Genomic DNA, 26,811 nt, shown 5'->3' on the forward strand with positions numbered 1-26,811 from the left:
AAAGCTATCTGTTTACTTGGCTAGCTATAGATAGTTTATAATTTATATACCTTTGTAGCGCGAATAGCGTGTGGGTGGAGCACAGAGGACGGCAGGACAGAGATCAAGGGTTTTCAGAAGGCTTTATTGCCGAACTTTTCAGTCTAACAATGTTTTAAACCAAGTAGGCAGAGAGACACACACACACACACACACACACACTGTCGGCTCTGCCGGGGAAGAAGCTCCCTTCCGCTCTCCCTTTCCCTCCTTAAGTAGGGCGGTTTACTGGGGAGAACACACACAAAACACAAGTTAATGACACTCAGGTGAAGCGATTCTGCCACTTACCTTCCCCAACTCCGCCCTCCTGTCACAGACCGGCGCTTGACCACGCCCCCGCTGCCCGACTCAGGCCGGGCGCCCGTCCGGCCCGCAGCCCCCCCGACGGGAGAGGAAGTCCGCCACGACCATCTGCGCCCCCGGCCTGTGGACCACCTTGAAGTTGAAAGGTTGGAGCGCCAGATACCAACGGGTGATCCGCGCGTTGGCATCCTTCATGCGGTGGAGCCACTGGAGGGGCGCGTGGTCCGAACAGAGGGTGAAAGAGCGCCCCAGCAGGTAGTAACGGAGGGCGAGGACCGCCCACTTGATGGCCAGGCACTCTTTCTCGATAGTGCTGTAGCGCCCCTCACGCACTGACAGCTTCCGGCTGATGTATAACACTGGGCGGTCCTCTCCCCCCACCTGCTGGGACAAAACGGCCCCCAGCCCTCTGTCCGACGCATCCGTCTGTAACAAAAAAGGGAGAGAGAAGTCAGGGGAGTGCAAAAGTGGCCCCCCACACAGTGCAGCCTTTACCTCAGAGAAAGCCCGCTGGCACTGCTCCGTCCACTGGACCGGATCTGGCGCCCCCTTTTTAGTGAGGTCAGTCAGCGGGCTGGTGACGTCCGAATAATTAGGTATAAACCTACGATAATAGCCAGCCAGCCCCAGGAACTGCCTCACCCCCTTTTTGGTCTTGGGTCTCGGGCAGGCTGCAATCGCTGCTGTCTTATTAATTTGGGGACGCACCTGCCCGTTACCCAAGTGGAAGCCCAGATACCGTACTTCCACCCGCCCAATCGCACACTTCTTCGGGTTGGCAGTGAGCCCCGCCCGCCTCAGCGACCTAAGGACGGCCCTCAGGTGTTGCAGGTGCCGCTGCCAGTCATTACTATAAAATAATGATGTCGTCTAGGTAAGCGGCCGCGTAGGTGGCGTGGGGCCGGAGGACCTGGTCCATCAGCCGCTGAAACGTAGCGGGCGCCCCAAACAGCCCAAACGGAAGTGTGACGAACTGGTGTAAGCCGAACGGTGTGGAAAAGGCCGTTTTCTCCCGGGATAATGGAGTCAAGGGGATCTGCCAATATCCCTTCGTCAAATCCAGTGTCGAGTAAAAGCGAGCCGTGCCTAGTCGATCAAGCAGCTCATCAATACGAGGCATCGGGTACGCGTCGAATTTAGACACCGCGTTGACTTTTCTATAGTCCACACAGAACCGGACCGAGCCGTCGGCCTTAGGAACTAAGACCACCGGGCTGCTCCAGTCACTGTGGGACTCCTCGACGATGCCCATTTCGAGCATGGCCTGAAGTTCTTCCCGAACTACCTTTTTTTTGTGTTCGGGTAATCTATAAGGACGGCTGCGCACTACCACCCCCGGGGGCGTCTCTATGTGGTGTTCTATGAGGTTAGTGCGACCGGGCAGGGGCGAGAATACATCCGAAAACTCGGCCTGCAACTGGGCGACCTCCGTGAGTTGGGTCGGGGAGAGGTGGTCTCCACAGGGGACCGGAGAGGTACGAGATGCCAATGTCCCTTTTTGGACCTCCGGCCCCAGCTCTGCCTTCTCTGGAACTACCGACACCAACGCCACGGGGACCTCCTCTTTCCAGAGTTTTAACAGATTGAGGTGGTAGATCTGTAGCGCCCCCTCCCTGTCCGTTCGCCTAACCTCATAGTCGACGTCCCCGACTCGCCGTGTGACCTCAAAGGGTCCTTGCCACTTGGCGATTAATTTGGAGCTCGACGTGGGCAACAGGACGAGTACTTTATCTCCCGTAGTGAACTCTCTAAGGCGCGTGCCCTTGTTGTACAGGCGGGTTTGCCGTTCCTGGGCCTGGCGCAAATTCTCCTGAGTTAGGTGGGTGAGCGTGTGGAGTTTTGCGCGCAGATCCATAACGTACTGAATTTCGTTTTTGCTTTGTGAAGGTCCCTCCTCCCAATTTTCCCGCAGTACATCTAAGATGCCGCGCGGCTTACGCCCATATAATAATTCAAATGGGGAGAACCCCGTGGAGGCTTGGGGGACCTCTCACACTGCAAACAGCAAGGGTTCGAGCCACTTATCCCAGTTACGTGCGTCCTCACTTACGAATTTTTTGATAATATTCTTGAGGGTGCGATTGAACCGTTCAACTAAACCGTCCGTCTGTGGGTGATAAACGCTGGTGCGGATCAGCTTAATACCCAGTAGCCCATACAGTTCGCTCAGTGTTCGTGACATAAACGAGGTGCCCTGGTCAGTCAGAATCTCTTTCGGGATTCCAACCCGGGAGATGACGTGGAAGAGGGCCTCTGCAATACTGCGTACTGAGATATTGCGAAGAGGCACCGCTTCCGGGTATCGCGTTGCATAGTCCACCAGAACCAATATAAAGCGGTACCCACGTGTTGACCGGTCTAATGGCCCGACGAGATCCATCCCAATTCTTTCGAACGGGGTCTCAATTAATGATAGGGGGCACAAGGGCGCTCTTGGAATGGCCGCTGGATTTACTAACTGGCATTCGCGGCACGCCGTACACCACTTACGGACGTCGCCGCGAATCCCCGGCCAATAGAATCGGGCCATTATCCGGGCTAGTGTCTTATCCTGCCCGAGGTGTCCAGCCATGGGATTAAAGTGAGCCGCCTGGAATACCAATTCCCGGCGGCTCTTTGGAATTAACAACTGGGTGACCCGCTCTTTCGTCTGAGTGTCCTGCGTCACTCGGTATAACCTATCCTTCAAAATGGAAAAATAGGGGAAGGGCGGGGTGGCGTTCGGCAGGAGCGTTTGACCATCAATTACTCTCACTTGGTCAAACGCGTGTCGCAGAGTCTCGTCTCGCGATTGTTCCAGTGGGAAATCCGCGAGGGATTCCCCAATAGAAAGAGGAGGGGCCGGGGGCTCCTCACTCTGTCGCGGAGATGACGTAGACGGCTCTGCGACCGCCGCTCCAGCCAAAGCGACACCGGGACCCTCCCCTATCAACCGGCAGGACCCACTCTTTACTAGGCGTGCCATCAAACCCCGAAATCCCGGCCAATCAGTCCCCAAGATCAAAGAGTGGGTAAGGCGAGGATTAACCGCCGCCTTCACTATTGATTTTGCCCCTCTGAAATATATGTGGACTGACACCAACGGGTAGCTGTGAATATCCCCGTGCACACACAACACCTTCACCCCTTGTGCTCCCCCCAATGCCTCGTCTTGCACCAGGCTTTGGCGGATTGAGGTCTGATTGCAACCTGAATCCACCAACGCCTGATATGTCGCCCCTTGTACACTTACCGGTATGTGATACGCTCCGGCCCGATCGAGGGCAGCCTCTGGCACGTCGGGGATCCGCACCACCGCCCCCACCTCCATCGCTGCACACTGTTGCTGCAGGTGGCCCGGTTCCCCGCAGCGCCAGCAAACCGGCCCAGGCCTTCCCTCTGCAGCTGTGTTCTGAGGCTCACTCACCTGAGGGGGGGGAGAGACAGACACAGAAGGGAGAAACGGGAGGGCACCACGGGTGCGGCGGGCCGGCTGGGGTGGAGCCGGCCCCCGCCTCCGTGGTGGGGGAATGGGGCGAGGACGAGACACGGGAGGAGGGGGTAGAGAAAGAGAGAGAGGAGAGGAGAGAGAAGACGATGTCGGTGGTTGTCCTGCCGCCGGAACAGCCGCCAGATGATCCTCCGCCAGTCCTACGGCCTGATCCAGCGACGCCGGGCGGTGGCACTGGACCCACTCCGTGGTTCCGGCTGGTAAGCGGGCGGTGAACTGTTCCAGCGCCACCTGGTCGATGATTCCCTCGGCGTCGCGATCTTCGGCCCTCAGCCACCGCCAGCAGGCGTCTCGGAGCTGCTGGCCGAACGCGAACGGGCTGCCAACTTCCTCCATCCGCAGCGCGCGGAAGCGCTGGCGCTGCTGCTCCGGAGTGCGCCCCACGCGCTGGAGGACAGCCCGGCGAAGGTCGGCGTAGGCCAGCCGGCGATCAGCGGGGAGCTGTAGTGCGGCCAGCTGCGCTTCTCCCGTCAGGAGGGGGAGGAGGCGCGCCGCACGCTGCTCCACCGGCCACCCCGAGGCTTCTGCGACCTGCTCGAACAACGTGATGAAAGCCTCGGGGTCGTCCTGCGGGCCCATCTTAGTTAAGGTGAGGGGAGACGGGCCTGCGGCCGGGGCGCTGGTGGACCCCGCCGACGCGAGGAGACGCCGGAACGCCTCTCGATCTTCCTGTTGAGCCAGCACCAGGGCTTCGAAGCGGAGCTCCTGCTCCTTCCGGAGCGTGACGAGTGCCTGGTGCTGGCTCTGCTGAGCCGTGGCGAGGGCGTGGACCAAGTCCGCGAACGGGGAGGATTCCATGGGGCTGCAGGACTGATGCTCCACCTTGTCCCAGGTTTCGGCACCACTGTAGCGCGAATAGCGTGTGGGTGGAGCACAGAGGACGGCAGGACAGAGATCAAGGGTTTTCAGAAGGCTTTGTTGCCGAACTTTTCAGTCTAACAATGTTTTAAACCAAGTAGGCAGAGAGACACACACACACTGTCGGCTCTGCCGGGGAAGAAGCTCCCTTCCGCTCTCCCTTTCCCTCCTTAAGTAGGGCGGTTTACTGGGGAGAACGCACACAAAACACAGGTTAATGACACTCAGGTGAAGCGATTCTGCCACTTACCTTCCCCAACTCCGCCCTCCTGTCACAGACCGGCGCTTGACCACGCCCCCGCTGCCACAACCTTGTTTTGTAATCTATTTTCTCTCTAAATGCACCATGGGGAGCCTGAGGGAAATGGTATTTCAATGCAGTGTACACCTTGTATATGAACGCTTTGACAATAAAGCTCTCTTGGATCTTGAAGCTGCGCCAGAACACCCGTGATTGGATGACGATGACTTAATTGACGAAGCTGAGTTATAATGTAAATGGGTGATGCATTACATCACTGGTTTAGACTGCACTGCTTTATGTAGCATTACATCACCTGTCAGGATCAGAGCCTTATGAAAAGAAGCAAGACGTTACCGGTCAAAGTCATCTTCATTAAGCAGAGAGCAGAATGTGCAAGTGAAGATAAAGCTCAAGGATTTAACAAACTAGAACAAGTAGTAATCAGACCAGCCTGTACTAGTTTCAAGAACAAGTAGCAACCAGACCAGCCTCTATCAGTTCAAGCATGCCAAATAGTATATTACAAGCTGTGTAAATATGTACATTAGGGCTGGGCAACGATTAAAAGTTTTAATCGTGATTAATTGCATGATTTCCCTGATTTAATCATTGCGCATTGCACATTGTTATACGCAAAATCCAATAATGAATTCAAAAGTAGCGTATAGCACAATTTTATTTTAAATGTTCTGCCATATGAAAAGTGCCATAACATTTGTTCTGCAAACACTTAACATCAGCATTTTGTTTATACAGTGGCAGTTAAATAAAATATCTAGTGTAAATCTCAACTTAATGTTATCAAAGCAAATACAAAATTAAAGCTTATTGCCACTGCCAGGGCATTAATGTTATCCTGTTTGTTATATACAAAAAAAACAAAACTGCCCACAAAATCCTGAGACACAATTATAACATTAAAACAGGCAATTTCTGAGGTAACAGCAGAAACATTTTTCTTTTATCAGGGAGTAGCATAACCAGTCTATAGCTGTGTTCACATATATACCAGTACGATAGTGGTATAACTGTATCGATACAAAGTATACCGGTACAGTTTAGTGCATCTGTCCACACTAGCGAGAAATGTTTGTGGTTTTCTTTCACGGTAGTTGAAATGCGCGTGCGCGAAATGTTTCTGTGGTTACTGAGTAACTTCCTTCCGAGAATATGGCGGATAAAACGTGTGTGCTTTTTGTTGTCAATATACAGTCTGTATTTCTGGTGGTCATTTATTCAGTCGAATCGTATAAAACGCACGAGGCAGTTGAGAAAGAAACAAAGAAAACGAATCTCCGTTCTTCACTATTTTATTCAGCGAAGACATCGATTGAGGTGTGTGACTTTGCGCATGTGCATTATATTTGTATCAATACAGAACCGCTTCATCTGTCCACACTACAGCGAAGCGCTACAGTACCGATACTGTACCGGTACAAAACCCATACATTTGTGGGTTTCGTACCAATACAGTTATACTGCTACAGTACCGGTATAGTTGCTAGTGTGGACAGGTGTTGCGGTACGAAAGTAGTATCGTATCAGTACAAAATCCCTAGTGTGGACAGGGAATATGTTCAGTACCAAAGTTAGAGTGAGGTGAAGCACAAAAATAGTTCACTGCTGGCATTTACTGTGCATAGGACTAGTCTGTAAAGTCCATGTTTTATACTGGATTTCCTTTGGAGAACGTCACTCAAAAAAGAACCAGAAAACACTTTCAGTGCAGTTTGTAGATTCCTAAAACTTGACGTTTTTTTTTTTTTTAAACTCCTCTGCACTAAGCCAGTTGCTAAGGCACACAAGATTAATCAGGCTTTCGTCTAAACCGGGGAACAGGGGCGCTGCGCCGTCTTACTCTCGTTGTGCGCTCCCTTACCGAAATGCAGATTGAACCCCAAGTCACACTTAGGCCATGCACTTATATGCTACTGCACAACATGCAATCTTTCTCAAAACGATCTTTTCTCCGTGAAAACATCCCAGCAACACCGCGTGACAATGTGTCTGATCATCAAATACGTTATAATTACTCCAAAAATATTCCAATCATAGTAGATACACCGCCAGACGGTGCAAAAACAATCCGAATTGGCGTTTTCCAGACTGAGGCGCCATGTTGTTTAGTTGTTTACTTGTCACGGCTGCTCTCGCGAGATTTGACATGGGTTACATACAAGGTCAGCTGACTTGTAGAGCGAGATTTCTCGAGACTGAATGACCTTTCACCCACCGGCGTGGGAGCTTTAGACAGAAGTAGTTCGCAAGTTGTTTTTGTTGACACTTGGGCATTTAAAGATGTCATCCCACGGCACGAAACGGAAGAAAGCCAAAGACTGTCCGGGGCAGAAGAAGATTACTTCTTTCTTTTTCAATGTTGACAGACAATTTGTTACAATTTCCTGCTCAGATAGCCTCAGAATGTCCCATTGTAGCCTCAATTTTTCAAAGGCTTCGCACGACAGGGGGACAGACAACCGGCACCATTCCCCCCCCCGCCCGCTTTGCTCCCTTGCCATGGTGAGTGCCCGCATACTAAATTTTTCTAGAAAAAACCCTGATTATTTACATTTTCAGATGATAAAGAAGCTCTCTTCTGTACAATATGACTAGCAAGGGAAAACAACCTTTCACAGGGTATGGAGGTTGCAGGTGTGGCCAAGTACTTCAGTGCATGGGGGCCAGCCTGCTGTGTGAGCTTGCATTTTTGGACCACCACTCTAATGGACAGGACTCTGAACTGATCACTGCGGGCTCTGCTCTGTATCGACGCACACTGTTCTCAATTGAGTCTTCTTCCTGTTCAGATGAAGCAGCTAATAGGGTTAACTTTTTCTTTGGTGGCGCGGATGTTTTTTTTCTTCCACAGGTTTCTCTGCAATAACCCTCTGTTCCTTGACTAAGCTGGTGACTGAGGCCCACACCTCACTCCTCTCAGCTCTGGGTATTGAGGTATTTCACCTGACGTCACAGGGTCACGTGACGCCCCGGTGTCCACCATTTTGGACGGCAAGCTAGCTAATGTCAACAACAGTAGCTAGTATGTTACTGTAGCAATATTTACGTTCAGTCATTTGGATGACTGTTAAAACCTTTCAGTCTCAAGTTTTTCCTTTACTGGATTTACTAGTTTACTGAGCTAGCGCACGATGGCTCCCGGCTTGGCCGGCGAGCGCGCGATGGCTCCCGGCTTGGCCGGCGAGCGCGCGATGGCTCCCGGCTTGGCCGGCGAGCGCGCGATGGCTCCCGGCTTGGCCGGCGAGCGCGCGATGGCTCCCGGCTTGGCCGGCGAGCGCGCGATGGCTCCCGGCTTGGCCGGCGAGCGCGCGATGGCTCCCGGCTTGGCCGGCGAGCGCGCGATGGCTCCCGGCTTGGCCGGCGAGCGCGCGATGGCTCCCGGCTTGGCCGGCGAGCGCGCTAGCTCAGTAAACTAGTAAATCCAGTAAAGGAAAAACTTGAGACTGAAAGGTTTTAACAGTCATCCAAATGACTGAACGTAAATATTGCTACAGTAACATACCAGCTACGATGTTATTGACATTAGCTAGTGCTAACAGCTAGTTGCTAATACACTGCTACAACTACACCGACCCTAATAATACAGTTCTTAGTCATTGCCTGGTAACAGCAAATTTATAACGGGCCATGTCTCAACAGACTAAGAAGTTATTTCAATGACATTTAATAACATTTTGTTTATCCTGAGGACCGAAAGTAAATGAAAATGTGAACAAACCTTAGCTGTAATCAGATGGCGACCACCGGCTCCAGGGACGACCCACTGATGTAGGCATGTTACCCAGCCTGACACAAAATATTTGTAGGCATCCAAACTCTTATACGCTTTCAGATCAATACCTGTGTATGGCGATGGGTTTTTAACGACATAGGTACACAGATAATGTGGGCCGAAGTCAGATAAAGACGAGGGCTTCGTGTACTTCCGTACGTCAGTGAACAATCCTGGTGGAAGCAGGTAAACGTCGTTCTCTAAGCCTGCTAACCTCAATTTTTGCAAATACCTCTCCCTCTGCTCGCCCTGTAAATGCCGTACATCACTAGATAGTGAAGGTGTTTTCTGCATCTCGCTCCTTTTTCTTTTATGTTTTTTGTTTGTCGCCTTCCTCGCATTCAAACTGATTCGAGCCGTGCCGTCCAAAATGGCAGCATCACATGACTTGGTCACGTGAGTGAAATACCTCAATACACTTGAGGTCCTTGAATCTAGGGTCCAATGCAGTAGCAATCTTCAGATATGCAATATTGGCATTTTCCTTGCGTGTCCAGGTCTTTTCTGAATGAATGAATGAATGAATGAATGAACCCTTTATTATCACTGTTGCCAGTGAAATTGACCATCAACCTGTCCTTACAGAGGGGGAACAGGACAGGAAGACAGGGATAAAAGAAAAGGAAACACAACACGAGGAGAGATAAGGAAAAAAAGAACCCCCCCCCCCCCCCCACACACACACACTATGCTCCTGTCAGGAGTACAGTGTGGGAACATTTAAAAAAAACTTTGCACATAAGCACACAATAACACAAGTACACTTTAAACACGGGACTTGAGGGGGGAAAGGAGGGGGCAATCAGGGGTGGGGGGGAGGGGAGGAGGTAGAGGTAATCCAGCGCAAGCAAGCAGCCTTCCACTCCTGCAGCCATGAAGGCGCTGGTCATGCACCCGCTTGTCACACTGGGGATGAAAATGGTGACCGTGGAAAGTTGGAGAAGGAATGCGAGAGCGTCTCCCAGCAGTAACCTTCAGGGGGAAATGTTGCCTCAGCAACGGCCTTAACCGAGGCCGGTGCAGTCTCAGGGAGCCGAATGTCGATAAGATATAAATTGTTTGGTCTTTCCAGACGCAGTCTTTGCACGTCCACACCGCTCGTCCATATCTGTCCATTCTGTTCAAATTGGTCTCCAAAAAACACATTCCTTGCAAAGCTGAAAGCTTCTCCGAGATGACAACCATATTGTGGTTCAAGTTCTGAATGTCCACAGTCTGAGTGCCAACAGCTTTGCCCACCACTCCAATCATATCGGGCAGCTTTGTGGGGCTTTGAACAGCTGTCGCCGTTGTCTGATTTCCTCGATATACCAGGGCAATGCCTAATCCAATCAGCAAAAGTGCTGTAATCATGGTTTCAAATAGGTAGATATCTTCAATGTCCTCCACAGAAAGAATCGCCAGGCACACAACTCGCCACCGCTCCCACGCGTCCATCATGTAACCAGCCGCAAACGTTCCGGCAGGACAGATGGATTCCCCCGAACCCAGGCTTCTCATCGAGAAAACTCTGTCAATTTCATTAGGAGACCAGTTTATCAATTCCATGCTTTTTTTAGTTTAGAAAGTAATGCAGGGAGAGTCTCTTCAAAAAGTACAGCAGACAAGATGTAGACTTGAACTTGGCCACATAGGCAGGGTCATCGTCTGAGCTCTCCATCACCTGAGAGAGATGGCAAAAAGCAGGCAGAGCCACAGAGCATGAGACATACTTTTCTCCTCCCAAAAGTTCAGTCACATACCTGCAGCAGAAAATCAACTCCACTTCAGGCAAAATAAATCGCATTCACTTGTACACAAAAATATCCTCTACATATTCATGCTGCATTTTTACACACACACAGGCCTATTTACACTATTTCTCTCTTACATGCACTCAGCCAGGATAGTAAGAAATATGATGTAAAACATACCAGCAAGGCTCCAGTAGGGTTTCCAACCTCTGCAGTTTTTCCATTTCAGCTGTAGTTGGCATGACAATCTTGGTGTTTGTGGTGAGGACATCTCTCAGTGGCTGTTCGTTTCTGCGGATGCTTTTTATCATGTCCAGAGTTGAATTCCATCTTGTTGGAACGTCTTGCGTAAGCGGCGACCTTCTTCTGTCCATGTTCAACTTGTTGCTCTAATTCTGCAGCACTTGCTGGACTGTGTTTAAAATGCCCCACAACTTTCCTGCACTTCGCCAGGACATTGTCAAACGCACTGTTATGCAGAGATACTGTGACAGAACGCTGGAGACTGTGCGCAAAGCAGGGAACATGATCAAAAGGCAGATGTCTTACAGCAGCTATCATATTTCGTGCACTATCTGTGCCAAGTGTGGTGACTGACACATTCCGCTGTTGTGCAACTTCAATAAAGTGTCCCGCGCACGTTTCAGCATAATGTCTCTCCTCTGTCTTCATTACTGTCAGAGCATGTGAATGCAGCGCCCACTGTTCATCAGTATAATGCACTGTAACGCCGAGGTCATGATGGTTACCCAATGATGTCCAGTAGTCCCCAGTGAGAGCAACAACGGGTGCACGTTATAAAGTTGTCGCTTTTGCAGTCCTCTCCTTTTCATACAACTCGTGTATTCTTCTTGTGATGGTGCATCTTGAGGGAATCTCATACCTGCCGTCATTTGTTGCGATTCTCAGAATGTTTCTCAGACCGATGTCCTCCACAACACTAATCGGCCTGCAGTCTGTTGCTATCCACTTTGCTATGGCATTTGCTAGCTTCTCTTGCCTTTGTTTATCTACACTTCTCCCACACGCTGCATCTAACGTAGTCTGCCGAAGCCTCGCGCCACTGTTTGTTTCGTTGAATGATTTGCTGGTATCAACTGTGTGTATCGCATTTAGGTGATATTTAAGACTCGAAGTACTCCAGTGATGATAAAATTGAGCTTTGCAGTGGTTACAAATAACTTTGGTTCTGTCGACTACGCCGCCTGGAAAAACTTTGAAATGAAAATGGCCGTGTAAAAGTTCTGTACCCTTCTCCATGTTTGTTGGTTTGTTTGTCCGCCGATTCTTTTCTTTTCCGGTTCCTGTAAGCACGGCAGCAGTCAGCAACAGACTTTCGCAAAATAAAAGCCTGTGAGCAGCAGACTTTTACAATAATATAAAAATAAAAACTGCGTTAATGTGCGATAAAATAATTGTCAGCATTAATTAATTAATGACTTAACGCGATAATAACGAGTTAACTTGCCCAGCCCTAATGTACATACTAGTGTCTGGAATATTTGTTTCATCTGTACACATGCATCTGCATGTCTCCATAAAAACAAGCAATGTGAAGACCACAGCAAAACAGTTCTGTGGTATTTCTTTTACTTCATTTCTTTCTAGTTATGATAGCTAATAGGCTAGCTTGGGGATAGGCTTCTTGCTTGCAACCAGAAGAGCTTGTGTAATTTGATGCAGTCTTTTTCTGTCACTTTGGTAGAAAAACATTACTTTAGCAATGATTGGACTTGAATTTGTGTGGCAAGAATCTGTGTAAAAGTTTTCAGAAGTTTTATGTGAAAGCCTCAATTGATCTTGAAGGTACGTTGTTTGGGTTGTTTTTCATTAAAGTTGGTGTTATTTATGCTTTTTTTTTTTGTCTTTTTTTTGTCTTTCTTCCAGAGTACATCACAGACCTTGTTGGGTAACCATGTTGGTTGCCAAACAGACCCACCCGGCCGGTCATCTCAGGGTACACAGCTCTCCTTGCGTAGGCTAAGCCCTCGTGTTCGAACTAAAGGTTTGTGTTGTCTGTAATTTTAATTTGTTTTTGTGTTCCCAAAAATGTATTAAAAGCTTCCTATGTTTAGTTGTGACTCCAAGTTGTTGTTGTTGGTGGTGTTTGTGAACAAAAGTAACCATCTTGCCAAATTCCTTCACCACAGTTCTGTCCTGTTGTTATTTATGACACATTGACATGTTAAAGTGCATATCACGGGTAAATTCAGGAGCAAGATCAATGCAATTCTTCTATTTTATATTAAACTTGGTCAAATATCTGTAACATTATGCATTCTCTGCAATTTTTTTACCTTGCGCAATACCAGAAAAATTCAGTTGAAATCAAGCCATTTGAGGCGAATTGGTCCGCCTCTGAAAAAACTTGGCATTTGAATTTCCCGGCGAACATTGATTTTCGTGACGCCATCTGCAGGACGCCTCCCTCTGAATCCTATGTCAGCACTGGTTTGTTTGAGAAAACGACCTGGTGATTTTCTGCTAATTTCTTCAACGTTATCGTGTAATTATTAAAATGGTTAACAGATGTATTGTAGGAGGGTGTAGCAACACCAATCATGATGGGATTAGTACTCATTGTTTTCCAAAAGACTGGACAGTGAGAGAGAGAAATGGGAGCGCTTGGTCTACACAGGCTGTGCACTGAAACCGTGCAAAGCTCGCGCAGCCTGCTGGCGCTTCCACAGATAATGTCACGAATCTGGCTCCAGACTCCCTTGGGATTTTTCCAGACGCGTTTTATTATTTTATTTTTTTCTGCTGGAGACAGATGGCCTTGTGCAAAATTACCCTTCTGGATGAGTGTGTAAAGGGACATACTTTCATATAAAAAAAACATGAAATTGGTCCAGAATATGCACTTTAATGATCAGACATTATAGTCTGTTGTTACTCTGGAATGACCCAGTCTATCACCAGTGAGTGGCTTATTGGCTTTACTATTATAACAGTGGAATGACTCGTTTCAGCACTAGACATGGATAGTGTTGTAATATTTATACACTAGTATTTAAAATGTTCATATAAACAAAATGCTATATCTAAAGAATGGTTGTTTTTCTTTAGGTACACAAGTTACAGGTTCTGTAAATGTGGAGGTTGGCACGACTACCACAGATGCACCTTGGACCAAAAGATGTCCTCTGGCGTCCCCACCCTTCAAGGCTCTGAGGCCAGCAAAAAGACCTCGGCTGGATTTCGAAGAGGAAGACAGAGGAGAGCTTTCCACAGAGGTCCCTGAACCACAGGCTCCCACCGATGATCCTGTCGAGTCAGTCACAGTTACGATAGAATCGTCACAGTTTTCGTGAGTGCATTAGCATTTCCTTTTCACACAAATGAATGATGGTGTCCTTTCAGATGATCTCCCCTTTTATTGAAGGCCTGTACTGACAGGAGTGATTCTTTTAAGCATCATTTGTTATAACCAGTGCTACACTGACATCCACCTTTTGAGAATTCGGATTTAAGAGTGGGCAATCTCTCTCTCTCTCTCTCTTCCCTCCCTCCCCACCCCTTAAAAAATCACATGATGAACTTTTAACACGTCATGATTCATAATCTGAATTATGACTTTTTTTGTTCCGGATTTTGAAATGTATTGTTGAGAATATCCAGAATCAAACATGTCTACAGACTTATCTGTTTGCACCATTTTTAAAACACTATATTGCTTTAAAGACTGTTTTCAAAACTTGATTTTAAATATTAAACCAAGTTGTGATCAGCAGTCACTCAAACACAGACATTAACCCCTTTTAACATGATTGTGGAGTTAGTCAAACCAAAACTGGCCTCTCCAAGACCTACCCAAAGTAAATTGAATGCTGTTCTTGAACCATTTGAAGTACATGCATGCTTTTGGTCTTCTCTGAAAGGTAAGTTGTTTGCATGAAAACTGGAGGTATGAATTATGATCTAAAATACATGGAAAATTAGGCAAGTGATGTAACAGCAGTCTGTGAGTATTTATTGACATAATAATTGGATCTGGACCTTTTGCCTGTGTATGAAACTGTTTTTGTCAGAATTATTGCGATTGTGGATTACTGTGAGGCTTCGTGAGTGAGGTTCCTCAAGTTTGAAATTGTTGATTGTACCTGCTGTTGTGGTTGTATCTTGAAATAGTTTGCATCACTTGAATCACAAGGACCTTAGCTTTCCAAAGATATGTCGCAAGAACACCTACTTAAACAGCGTTTTGTGTACGTATTCTGACAGCCTGCACACAGTCTTGATAGTATAAACAGCACAAATGTTTCAAATCAACTCAAATGTGCTCTTTTCAAATAACATTTTCACTCTTGCACGAGTCACTCGTTGGTGGAAAAACTTGCTGTGCTTTATTTGTGCAGTCGTCATCGACTGTGATTCGCTATACCTGTGGTGAATGATGATGATGATGATGATGATGATAGAAAAATATTTGGTGCTTGGCAGATCGTACCATGCATGTAAAGCCTGGGTGCCCACTACGTCAATCGCGATCGACCGGTCGATCTCGAAGGCAGGGATGGTAGATCTCATGATTGATATGTAAATATTAATATATTTGTTATGAAAAAAAAAAAAACGTCGTGGTCATTTTTACATTTAAACAAATTTGCTTTTTCCCTGAAGCGAAATGTCAGCCAAGCGCTGCGTCAAAAAAAAAATGTTACATTAGGTTACCATGACAACCAGTAAAATGAAACTGCTGGTTTCAAAGATGCAGCGCCGTGATTTAGGAAACTTCCGAAACCTCGCCTCGGACCTGGAGATGCAAGGGAGTGCGTTTGCGCAACTTAACAGTGCGCGCTACACTGAGCAGATTGAAATTCTCCAGTCAGAGTTTGAGAAGCGATTTCAAGACTTTGCTTTGCTCGAGCCACTAGCTACATTCATGTGCCACCCATTCGGGGAAGATACTGAGGTGGATTCCCTCGCCTCAAAAGTTGCGGCACTGTTTCAGCTGAACACGTCTGCCGTGCAAGACGAGATGCTGATGCTGCAGTCTGACATCGAGTTGAAGTCCAGGGCGCATGGGCCGTTTTGGAATTTACTCACGGAGGCGAAGTACCCGAACATGCGGCAATGTGCCACCTCCTTAACCGCATTGTTCGGCTCCACTTATTTGTGCGAGTCGGCCTTTTCGCATATGAAGATCATTAAGTCCAAATACCGCTCCAGTATGTCCAACGATCATCTCGAGGCCTGCTTGAGGCTCGCTACCAGCAGCTACTGTCCAGACTATGCAGCCCTCTCTGACTCCCTCCAGTGCCGATCATCATCGGATTAAGATCTGATTTAGGGCCTACATCAGTATGCTATGTATTAATGTTGTGCTGTTGCTAAGTTCCACGGTTAAAAAAAAATATATATATATATATATATATATATATATATATATAAGAAGGAAAAATGTTTTTATATAAAATTGTTGTAAATGTCAAATCTCTGTCTAGCAGGCTATACAAAAGTCAATTGATGTGAACAAAAATGTTTTGGGGTTTACAATGCCTGTCTGGATGCATTTAACTTTTTTTTTTTTCTAAACATAGCCCATTTTTTTTTTTACAGTGGGCTTGTTTCATGTTTACTTATTAGTAGTTTGCGGTTTATAAAAGTTAACAGTGATTTGAACAAAAATACGTTTAGGAGTACAAAGCTTATGCATTTAACATAATTTGAATGTAAATTTCAGTCACCTTTTTGTATGCATGTTTGCATATTATTAAACAAATTGCATATGAATGTTTATAAATCAAAACAAGTGTCATTATTGTTGTTGTTATTATTAGTAGTAGTAGTAGTAGTAGTAGCAGAACTAGTAGTCATAGTAGGCCTAGTAGTGGTAACAACCTAGTCCGAGTAGATCATATTAACATGGTCATTTTAAAAGTAGGTTGCGAATCAAAATATTGTGGGCACCCCTGATGTAAAGTGTGCATCAGTGCTTTAAATCACAGTTTGGAACAGCACCATATATCCATAGTTTGATAAAATGTAATCAGCTCAGTCACCTCTTTGCGTCATTTGCTGCTTTTATTGTAATTTTTTTCGACTGCTCTAATGCATCAGTAAATTATAACTGTTTATTTCAATATTTTGTAAGATGCAGATGAATGGGGTTCTACCGACTTGAGTGAAACGCACTCTGTTCACGATTTCTTGTATTACCTTTGGAAGTGGCAACTGTTGCTCAACAAAGTTTACAGATAACTTTGCTTTGAGAAATATCTGACCACACATTGCCGAACCACTGCTGACATCGAGTATTTAAAAAAATAAAAATAAAAAAACTGGCACCAGCACCTCATTTGAAATGTTTTCCAAATACGTTGCACAAAAGACACCCTGTGATGATGACGCATGATATACGGGTGTACTTCAAAAATTTCTGAGCCTCACCCAGAAAGTGTCATAGGAGAAAGATTGTTCTTGTATAATTTTTCAGCATGGTCTCCTTGAACTTCAATGCACTTGGTCTACCGATGTTCAAACTTCGCTATCCCTTCACGGAAGGTGGTCACATCTTGAGCCTCCAGATCCTCCTCAACAGCATGAATGACTTCATCACTCTGAAAATGGTGACCACACGAGTGGGATTTCAGTTTGGGAAACCAATAGAAGTCAGACGGTGCCAGGTCGGGTGAGTAAGGTGCATGGGGCAACAGTTCAAAGCCACATTTGGCTGCTTCTGCTCTTTCCGCCTGTGCAGTGTGGACGTGCACGTTGTCCTGGAGCAACAGTATGCCAGCTAGAAGCGTTTCTCTCTTTTCTCTTTGATTTGCTTCTTTTATTTGAGTTTTTGTGGACAGTGACACAAGGCTTTAGTTACGCCCTGAAATGGGAGTTGTGCCCCTTGTTTCCGGGTGAGGCTGAGAACTTTTTGAAGTCCCCTCATAATTTGGCCAATCAGCACATCCACCTAGTAGGCAGTCGTTATGTTGGTTTGTGAATGTTGCATAGATTCGGTTATTACTGGCCATCCAAGTTTTATGGGAAGTTTGAAAACATTAGTAGGATGACATAAAAGGTCACGGCCTCTACAATTTACTTGAAAAGTAGATTGTGGACATCACCATCAATGATGATGATACAAAACCGCCAGTTTGCCCACTCCTACTCATTACATATTACACATTATTCCCACTGGCATTGTTTGAATAACAAGGTTTGTGTTGGACAGCCAGTGCAAAACCATTCTACAAGAATTTTTTTTTTTCGAAAAGTTTCATCCAGTTGGTTGATTTATTAATCTTAAATTCTTATATACAACTGAAGAAATTTTCACTTACTTATGATGTTTCAGTGTCTGTCTTCGCTGACATGTTGATCACATCTAACGCTTGGCATCTCTGGCCACCGCTGGATGGTACACGTGACCTAGAAATCAGCTAATCCCATGTATGGATGAGTTGGTATGTCCCGATTCATGCAGCAGTCTGTCTTCTGGATCCATATAGCCTCTCTTATCCATTTGGTCTGCCTGTGTGCCTCCCTATCGATCACCTTGACCCCCTCCCAATCAATCACATGGTTTTCCATAACAGTCTAATGGCTGACTTGTGTGTGATGGTCCCAGCCTGAGTCCTTGCAGCTCTTGTCTGTGTGGCCTGAGTGAACGTATCAGCTTCCTCCCTGTTTCTCCAATGTATACACTCTTAGAGGGCAATTCTTACAGGGAAGCTGGCATACCACCTCCATCTTTTGTTCATTCTCCACTTTGTCTTTCAGGTGGACAAGGATGTTCCTAATGGTTTTAAGGGGACGGTTGACTGTAGTAATACTGTAGGACTTTAAAATCCTGGTGTAAGCTTTGCTGAGCCATTTCACATAAGGCACCACAACCATATCCTGATATTTCTGTTCAAGCTGTTTCGGGACATAGGGACATACCAACTCAGCCATATGTGAGATTAGCTGATTTCTAGGTCACGTGCACCATCCAGCGGTGGCCAGAGACGCCAAGCGTTAGATGTGATCAAGATGTCAACTAAAAGACATTGGAATATCATAAGTAAGTGAAAATTTATTCGTGTATAATAATAATTTTCTTAACATTCTACAAGAAGTATATTCTGAGGTATTGCCTGGAAGCCATGGGAGTCTAAAACACAACACAATAGCACATTAATGCCATTTAGCAAATGCTCTTATCCCGAGCGACATATAACATACCCAGGGCAGTCTGGGGAGCAGTTGGGGGCTAGGTGCCTTCCTCAAGGGCACTTCAGCCATTCCTGCTGGCCCAGGGAATCAAACTAGTAACCTTTTTGGTCCTAAAGCTACTTCTCTAACCATTAGGCCATGGCTTTCCCTATGTACCGTATTTTCCGGACTATACGTCGCTCCGGAGTTTAAGTCGCATCAGCCAAAAAATGCATTATGAAGACGAAAAAAACATATATACGTCGCACCGGACTATAAGTCGCACTTTTTTGAAGGGTTATTCTATCCATGGAATCTGTGATTGTATCTGATAAGCGGCGCGTGGTTACTGCGCGACTGCATTGTTTATTTAATAAACGAACAGCTGAGCAGTGATAACGCGCCCTTTGCCCTGTAAGTAGCCTAGTCTCATTATTTTAAATATCTACTACTATCTTTAATACTATCACTATCGTTATTACTAATAGCCTATATTATTATTATTATAACTAATATTAGTAGCCTATTACTGATGCATTAATCAGTTTGCTTTTAGAATATTTTTACCGGTAGGGCTTATTATCGCCCCATGGCTCTTTCATCTGTGTTATTAAAGCTGTAGTCATCATCGAGGAGTGTCATTCTTCATTTTTGTCGAATTTTATTTCATCAAATCAGAGGTCAAGTAGGCTATAGGTATATCATCTCCAAAGACAGGTACGGTAGTAAAAACAACCGTCTAGTGAAAAAAAAACCAACAACAACAACAACCGCTTTTAAATCCCCTACTTAAATCCTTAAAATGAGTCATTTAACTCATGTCTTGTGTGAGCCGATCTCCAATGGTGAAATAAACCGGTTGTGATGAGTACAGTCTGTTATTTTAGAAGATAAATGTAATATATAATTTAATATATAGACTAATAAAAATTAATATTTTATAATATAATATCACGACATATTACTGTCTGTAACTGTTTGTCACTAAAGCGTTTTCTAAGATCATAATGTCTGATATTATTATTATTATTATTATTATTTTACACACACAATAAGCGCATGTGCTTTAAGTTATAGTAAACCATCCCCCACCTTTTTTTTTTTTTTTTTGAGTCGCCGGACCCACCCACCTCCTGCGTTCCGGGACCTCCCACTTCACAAATTAAGCACTGCCTAAAATCACTACATAACTTATTTAAATAACTATAGGCCTATCATTAATAATAAAACACAGGTCAATCAAGTTTATCAAGCTGATGATTTCACTCTAAATCAGCAAATCCATTGAATTCCTCATCCTCGGTGTCGCTTCTGAACAACTCTGCCTCCAGCGGCAGATGAAGCGCCGTTTCCTCTTCTGCGTGGCTGTCGTCAGACTCAGCATCAGCTCCAGTTATTCCGCGGTGAAAAAAAAAAAAAAAAAACATATATACGTCGCACCGGAGTATAAGTCGCATTGCCAGCCGAACCATGAAAAAAAGTGCGACTTATAGTCCGAAAAATACGGTATTCTAATTTTTTTTTTTCATTCATTCAATTTTTTTTAACCTTGAAGGTGTTTTGAACAAATTGCAATATTTGGTAGAATTAAACGACATATCAGATTGTTGTTGGCATCCATCTGTCTTAGGAGACGATGGTATAGTGCTAGGAGCTGGAAGAACACCTTTAAGTGGCTATGCAGGCCCACTCTAGAGTGACGGTTTCTTCCTCATTGTCTGCAGACTAAGGTAAATGACCTTTTAGAGGCTGCCCTTGCATTCCTTCTGGTTCTCTTCTCAGCGAACTAAATGTTTCTGTGAGACTCTGCCCTCTGCAGTCCAACTCTGACTATAGCTCTCCATTTATCACAATTGTCTGCGATGTATTCTCAGTTGTTAGTGTTGATGACGGTTCGCCGCATGTCCCTTTTGCATCGGAGTTTTGGATACCCAACTGACCAAGATCCTGTGCACAACTCCCTGTAAAGTATGTCCCTTGAAATTCGATCTGGCTCCATCCATCAAACATGACCAAGCCACCTGAAGCATCTCGGGCTGAGAAGTGCAACCAAGCTAGGGATTCTACCATGCTTAAGGACCTCGGTGTTATCCACTTTCTCCTGCTACTTGATCTGGAGGCTACATCTGAGACAGCGGAGATGGAAGCTGTTGAGTCGCTTCTCTTGTTTGGCATACATTGTACAAGTCTCGCTGGCGTATAGAAGCGTGCCGAGTACACAAGCTTCGTAGACACGTAGCTTGGTTTTCTCATTAGTTGGCTATTGTACCAAACTTGCTTATTCAGTCTGGCCATGATAGCTGTAGCTTTGGTGATTCTGGAGCTCACTTCGGCGTCCAAGGAAGGGGAGCTTGAGATGGTAGACCCAAGGTAGGTGAACGAGTCTGATACTTTGAGATGGGTATTGTCGATGGTATCCTGGGTGAAGATGTTTGTCTTTTTCAGGCTGATGGTCAGCCCGAACTCTTTACAGGTGTGAGACAGTTAACTAACCGCTGCAATTCAGCTTGACTGTGTGACACCAGTGCTGCATCGTCTGCAAATAGCAACTTGCATATGAGGACTTCCCTAACGTTTGTTTTGGAGTAGAGTTGGGCAGTATTGTTGTTTCCCATTGTCTTTCATGCAAAGGAAAATTCCCTCATTGCACTCTGCAAAGGCGTACTGGAGGAGCATGGAGAAAAATTCCGAATAGAGTCAGTGCCAAGACACAACCTTGCTTCACACCATTATTCACAGGAAAGGCATTGGAGATTGCTTCAACGGTACAAACAGTGCCATGGGTTGTAAGGGTGTGGGTATTGTATGGTAGAATGTCTGTACATATTTGTGTCATGTGTGTCTTGTAGTCAGAGTTGCTTTGTATACAGCCTGTTGTGACCTGTCATGGTAGCTGTGGTTTTGGTTTTCACCCCTCATTCACAGCATGTCCCAGTGCAGACTGCCGTGCCTGGTCTAGGTTCTATGCCAGTGGAGCCAAAAAAGGTAATAAAAGTACCCTGACTTGCTTTGTACCAAGCTATTCTGGTGTACCCTGGGACCACCAGTTGTTTAATAGAGATCTTGCAGTCACGTGACCGGAAAATACACAGCCGCCATCTTGTCGGTAAAAAACACAGCTGAATACTGCTGCACTCGTGTACAGAATGGATCAATTTCAACCGACGGACTACACGGCTCATTTTTCTAATGAACAGATAACTAGATATATGTCTAAAATAAACGATCTACAGATTAGTGACCCTTATGGCTTACCGGACGTAGTTTTCACGACCGTGTCAGTGGATTTTGAACTGCCAGCGGAATACCCAGACGTGTATAATTACCTCATTAACTTTCCCTCGCTGTTCAGTGGTGAAGCACTGCGTGCTTATAAATCTCTGGACAGTTATCTTTACAGAAATTCAGGATTTGTCAGCGACTCAGATGTGGCATCTTGTAAACAAGAAAATAACAATCCTCATTGGATGGGTAAGTCACTTAAGTATTGAGTATAGCACTGACCAGCCGATTATAGAATAGAATAAGGTAATTCCAGCTGTAATTCCAAATCGTCCGTCTTGTTTACCATGGATCCGGCGTTGGAGAGGTAGAGGCTTAGAAGTGGAGATTTGAGTGGCTGTTTTCTGAGCTTAGTCAACAGGCCGGCTCTGCAGCCTCTCTTTTGCTTCCGCTCCCGGCGCCGCCTCCTTCGCTTTGCTTCCGATAACAATCCACGGAGACCCCGCTGGTCTCGCCATCTCGTCCAGAATGTTGTGCATGCAATGGAAATCGCTACAAACCGTCATTTTCTGCTGGAAACCAATGTCCAGTAAGTCCATCCGGTTGTAGTGGATATTGAAGTCCGGTACAGATGAACAACACGCAAAAATACACATAAAAAACGTGCACAGGTAGGGAGAGCTTGTAGCCGCAGCCGTTGTAGTAGAATTGTATATAGTAGGGTTTTCCAGAAGAAAAGGTAGAACCAGAAGTAGAACCAGAAGTAGAAGGCGGAAATATGGCGTTTGACCAAGATGGCGTCTGTCACAATCTGGATCGGCTGTGACGTCACATGCAAGTGCTCCATTGGTGCTAACAAGGCTCTGGTGGGGGAAGACTGTAGCTCCCTGAAGACTTAGACTACGTTCACACTGCAGGCTGAAGTGACTCAAATCCGATCTTTTCGCCCATATGTGACCTGTATCCGATCTTTTATTGACAATATGAACGACACAGATCCGATTTTTTCAAATCCGACCCAGGCCGTTTGGATATGTGGTGCTAATTCCGATTTCTATCCGCTCTTTTCATATGCGACTTCAATCTGAACCGCCAGGTCGCATTCATCCGACTTACACGTCATCAACAAGCCACAAACGTCACTATTCTGCGCTGAAGTAGGCGGCGGGTCTCTCAAAAAAAGTTACAACAACATGGCGCATAATCACGGGCGCAGATAGAGGGTGGGACGAGTCATATTTAAATTCACCTCGTTCGGTCCCCCCTACTTATAGGGAGGAAAAAACGTCTATGCTGTCTTTCTTTGCATAAGGCAAACCTCACGGAAAAATCAAAAGACTAATTACCATTCGGTTTATTGAGGTGCACAGCAGTGTATACATATAGTTGCAACAACTCACATAAAACAAAACAAAGACTGATATTCGGTTGGTTGAGCTGCGCAGACTGCACAGGTTGCGAGCTCGAGCTTGGTTGCTATGGTAACCCACAAGTTTGACAGGCATATCGGGGTTGGGGTTGGTTTGCTGGCAGCTTTGTCCCCCCCCCAGTTTTTTGTCCCCCCCCAGTTCAAAAAACGTATCTGCGCCCCTGCGCATGACATCAATGCGAGGGACGCTTCGGGCTGTGAAGGTTCTGAATCTTCTCAATGGAAGGACGCAGAGGTTAGGGAGCTGATTTCCATTTGGGGGGATGCAGCTATTCAAGCTAGATTGGATGAGTCATACCGCAACCGGGCGGTTTTACTTCCATAAACACTGGCCATGCTCACTGCGTGTGACGTCGTCGTATCCTGCAGTGCGCATGCGGAACACTTTTAGGTCGCTTTTCGTTCATACTGAGGATCACATACAAGTCGCATATATTTGTTAATGTGAACGACCTCACAAAAAAATCGGATTTCACAAAAAAATCGGAATTGAGCATTAAGCCTTGCAGTGTGAACGTAGCGTTAATCCTGCAGGCTGACCATTGCGTGGATCCGCCTTGGGAACTCGTCAACTACGGCTCAGCTATGGATTAAACCACTGCTGTGTGGTTGTCTTCAGGAGAAGGCTAAGGGAGTAAACCCTACAGAAGTCCAGAGTGGAGTCCCTAAGACAGCTGGATGGCACATCATGTTGCCTTCCGTCAACTTCTGCTGTGCCGATACCAAACTGTATTGATTCACCCTATCCTTTGGATCCTACAGCAATGCTGAGAGGGGGATCTTGATGTTTGAGCAACTTAAATTCTCCATAGTCCTCGCCCAGGCTTTAGCGCCCTGGGCATGTCAAGTCCTTCAAAATGAATCCATTAAAATGTTTGTTGTTAAATCGGTGATTGATTTTATGTCCACCTTGAGTTCCGACACCCTGACAATCACCTCCAAATCGCTTTCTTTCCAAATTTGGAGGTGTGGCTATAGTTCAACAGCAAAATACTTGTCAGGCTGTCTAATTGTCAGTGAACAAAGCCAGTAGGGTGGACTTAAATATTGGGTGCTTGCAATCCCAATTACATACATCTCTGCTTACAAACTTCCAAATTAAGTTTTGAGGTGTTTGAATCATTCTACCAAGCCATTTGTTGGTGGGTGATGAATGCTGGTGTGGATGGATTTATTATTCAAGGCCCCGTGACCCACCAGTTGAGAATCACTGGTTTAGAGCCATGGAAAAGTTAGGGTTTCTGGATGTAATATTTAATGCAATATGAAACTCAGAGGCGGCACGGTGGTGTAGTGGTTAGCGCTGTCGCCTCACAGCAAGAAGGTCCTGGGTTCGAGCCCCGTGGCCGGCGAGGGCCTTTCTGTGCGGAGTTTGCATGTTCTCCCCGTGTCCGCGTGGGTTTCCTCCGGGTGCTCCGGTTTCCCCCACAGTCCAAAGACATGCAGGTTAGGTTAACTGGTGACTCTAAATTGACCGTAGGTGTGAATGTGAGTGTGAATGGTTGTCTGTGTCTATGTGTCAGCCCTGTGATGACCTGGCGACTTGTCCAGGGTGTACCCCGCCTTTCGCCCGTAGTCAGCTGGGATAGGCTCCAGCTTGCCTGCGACCCTGTAGAAGGATAAAGCGGCTAGAGATAATGAGATGAGATGAAACTCAGAACATGGTGTCAAATTTCACGAATCTATTTGACGCAGGGCTCAAACTTGAGATTTGTTCATTTGGTGGGTAAAGGGACATTTAGTTCTAGAATTAAGAAAATCTGAGGCCAAAGGGCATGGGTTATGTATTGACTTGGCACATAATGACCCTTTTAGTTTTTATTTCCAAAATGTACTGATATTGTTTTCTCCCCTGCTTCATTTCAGGAGTACTGAGGTGATGGTGAACACGCAATGTTTGCTGGAGCTTTTCCAGTTCTGCTGGTTTTGTCAGAGAGAGTGCTGTACTACCATTGAGGGCAACGAGAAGCTGTCTTCAGTCACACAGGACTGTAAGAGTTGTGGCGACCGCAGAGACTGGATGAGTCATCCTCCCACAAGTTTATCTAGTGATGAAGAAGCAAGCCTTTCAGAAGAGGAAGAGAAAAAGAAAAGAAAGAGGAAGTCTGATAGTTCAGATGAGTGGGAGCCTTGTTTAGATGAAGAAGCCACAGACTCTGATGTGTCTATGGATGAAGACCTGTTCACAGCTTTAAAGGAGGAGGGTCAGGGTAAACTTGTGGTGTGGTGTACACAATGTGAGACTGAGGCCTCGCGCTCCTGTTCTATCCTTAAACACAAAAAAGTGTTCTGCTGTTCTCAGTGCAGGACAGGTGACGACGTTCAAACACACAATTGTGAAATTCTACCTGTTCAGTTTGATGATGTTGCCAGTTTTCAAATGCATGTTGAGCAGGAGCACAGAGCCAAACCATTCAATATACTGTGTCAGGATTGTGGCAAGTTTGTTAGAGCAAATAAAGAGCATGTCTGTGAACACAAAATCAAATTAATTGTCTGTTCAGACTGTGGGAAAAGGTTCCTCACTGAGGTCGGCTTAAAGGCGCACTACAATCAGGTCCATTTGGCTGGTGATCATCCATGTAAATACTGTCTGAAGGTCTTCAAAACCAAATCTGCAAAACTGGACCATGAGCAGACTCATCCTAAAGAAACTCCATCCTACAGCTGTCCAGATTGTCCACAGATGTTTCGTGAGATGCACAAACGCGATAAACATGTTAGATCCCATCGAGGTCCACGTAAACATGTGTGTGATGTCTGTAACAAGGTGTTTAAGTATAGTACCAGGTTGAGGAGGCATAAACTCATCCACTCTGGTGAAAAGCCTTTCAAATGCCAAGTGTGTGAGCGTTCCTTTAACCAAGTAGTAAACCTCACTTCCCACATGCGTGTCCACACTGGAGAGAAACCTTTCATGTGTGAGCAATGTGGAGAGTCATTCAGTCACAACGTCAGCCTGAAGAACCACAAGCAACGACACCATGACTCGGGTTCGACTCAGGAGGAAGAAATAATGAGTGATCTAGAGGAAAACGATTTATAAATGGTGGCAGTTCTTTAGTAAAGCTTTGATTAATAGTTCACGAGGAAAAATTATGTCTGAAGTCCTGCATCTGTAAATGGTTATTAAAAGTCTATTAAGGATGCAGATATTTCCTCAAACAAGCTTTTATTTTAATTCACAGACCTGTCTTCAACTTTTATAAAGCCTGCCTTGTCAAAACTGCCATGTAGTCTTCTCCTGTTATTTGTATAATACAGACTGTGCTGTCTCTCTTGCTGACACAATAAATAGAAGTTACAGAACTATTTCTGGAAGAATTCATTTTTTGTTGATTTCACCTCAAATTCATACGGAAGCATATTAGGGCCACTTGGAGAAAATATTTTTTTCTAAATTCCGAGATTAAAAGTTGGAAATTTCAAGAAAAAAACTCGAAATTCCGAGAAAAAAAGTCGAAATCTTCGAGAAAAAAGTCGAAATCTTCGAGAAAAAAAGTTGAAATCTTCGAGATTAAAAGTTGAAATTTTCGAGAAAAAAAGTCGAAATTATGACATACA

At 45.7% G+C, this 26,811-nt stretch overlaps 1 protein-coding gene across 2 annotated transcripts in view; it reads left to right on the forward strand.

The window, feature by feature from the left end:
• LOC132889502 (zinc finger protein 43-like) overlaps window positions 1-26,556 on the forward strand; it is a 46,664-nt gene extending 20,108 nt beyond the window's left edge. For both annotated transcript variants that reach the window (XM_060926080.1, XM_060926088.1), the window contains exons 3-5: window positions 12,348-12,465; window positions 13,530-13,770; window positions 25,114-26,556. In XM_060926080.1, coding sequence (XP_060782063.1) covers window positions 12,348-12,465; window positions 13,530-13,770; window positions 25,114-26,293 — 1,539 coding nt within the window. In that variant the 3' untranslated portion in view covers window positions 26,294-26,556. The remainder of the gene's footprint in view (window positions 1-12,347; window positions 12,466-13,529; window positions 13,771-25,113) is intronic.
• The last annotated feature ends 255 nt before the right edge of the window (window positions 26,557-26,811 follow it).

Source organism: Neoarius graeffei, chromosome 1 (assembly GCF_027579695.1).
Source record: "Neoarius graeffei isolate fNeoGra1 chromosome 1, fNeoGra1.pri, whole genome shotgun sequence".
Lineage (NCBI taxonomy): Eukaryota > Metazoa > Chordata > Actinopteri > Siluriformes > Ariidae > Neoarius > Neoarius graeffei.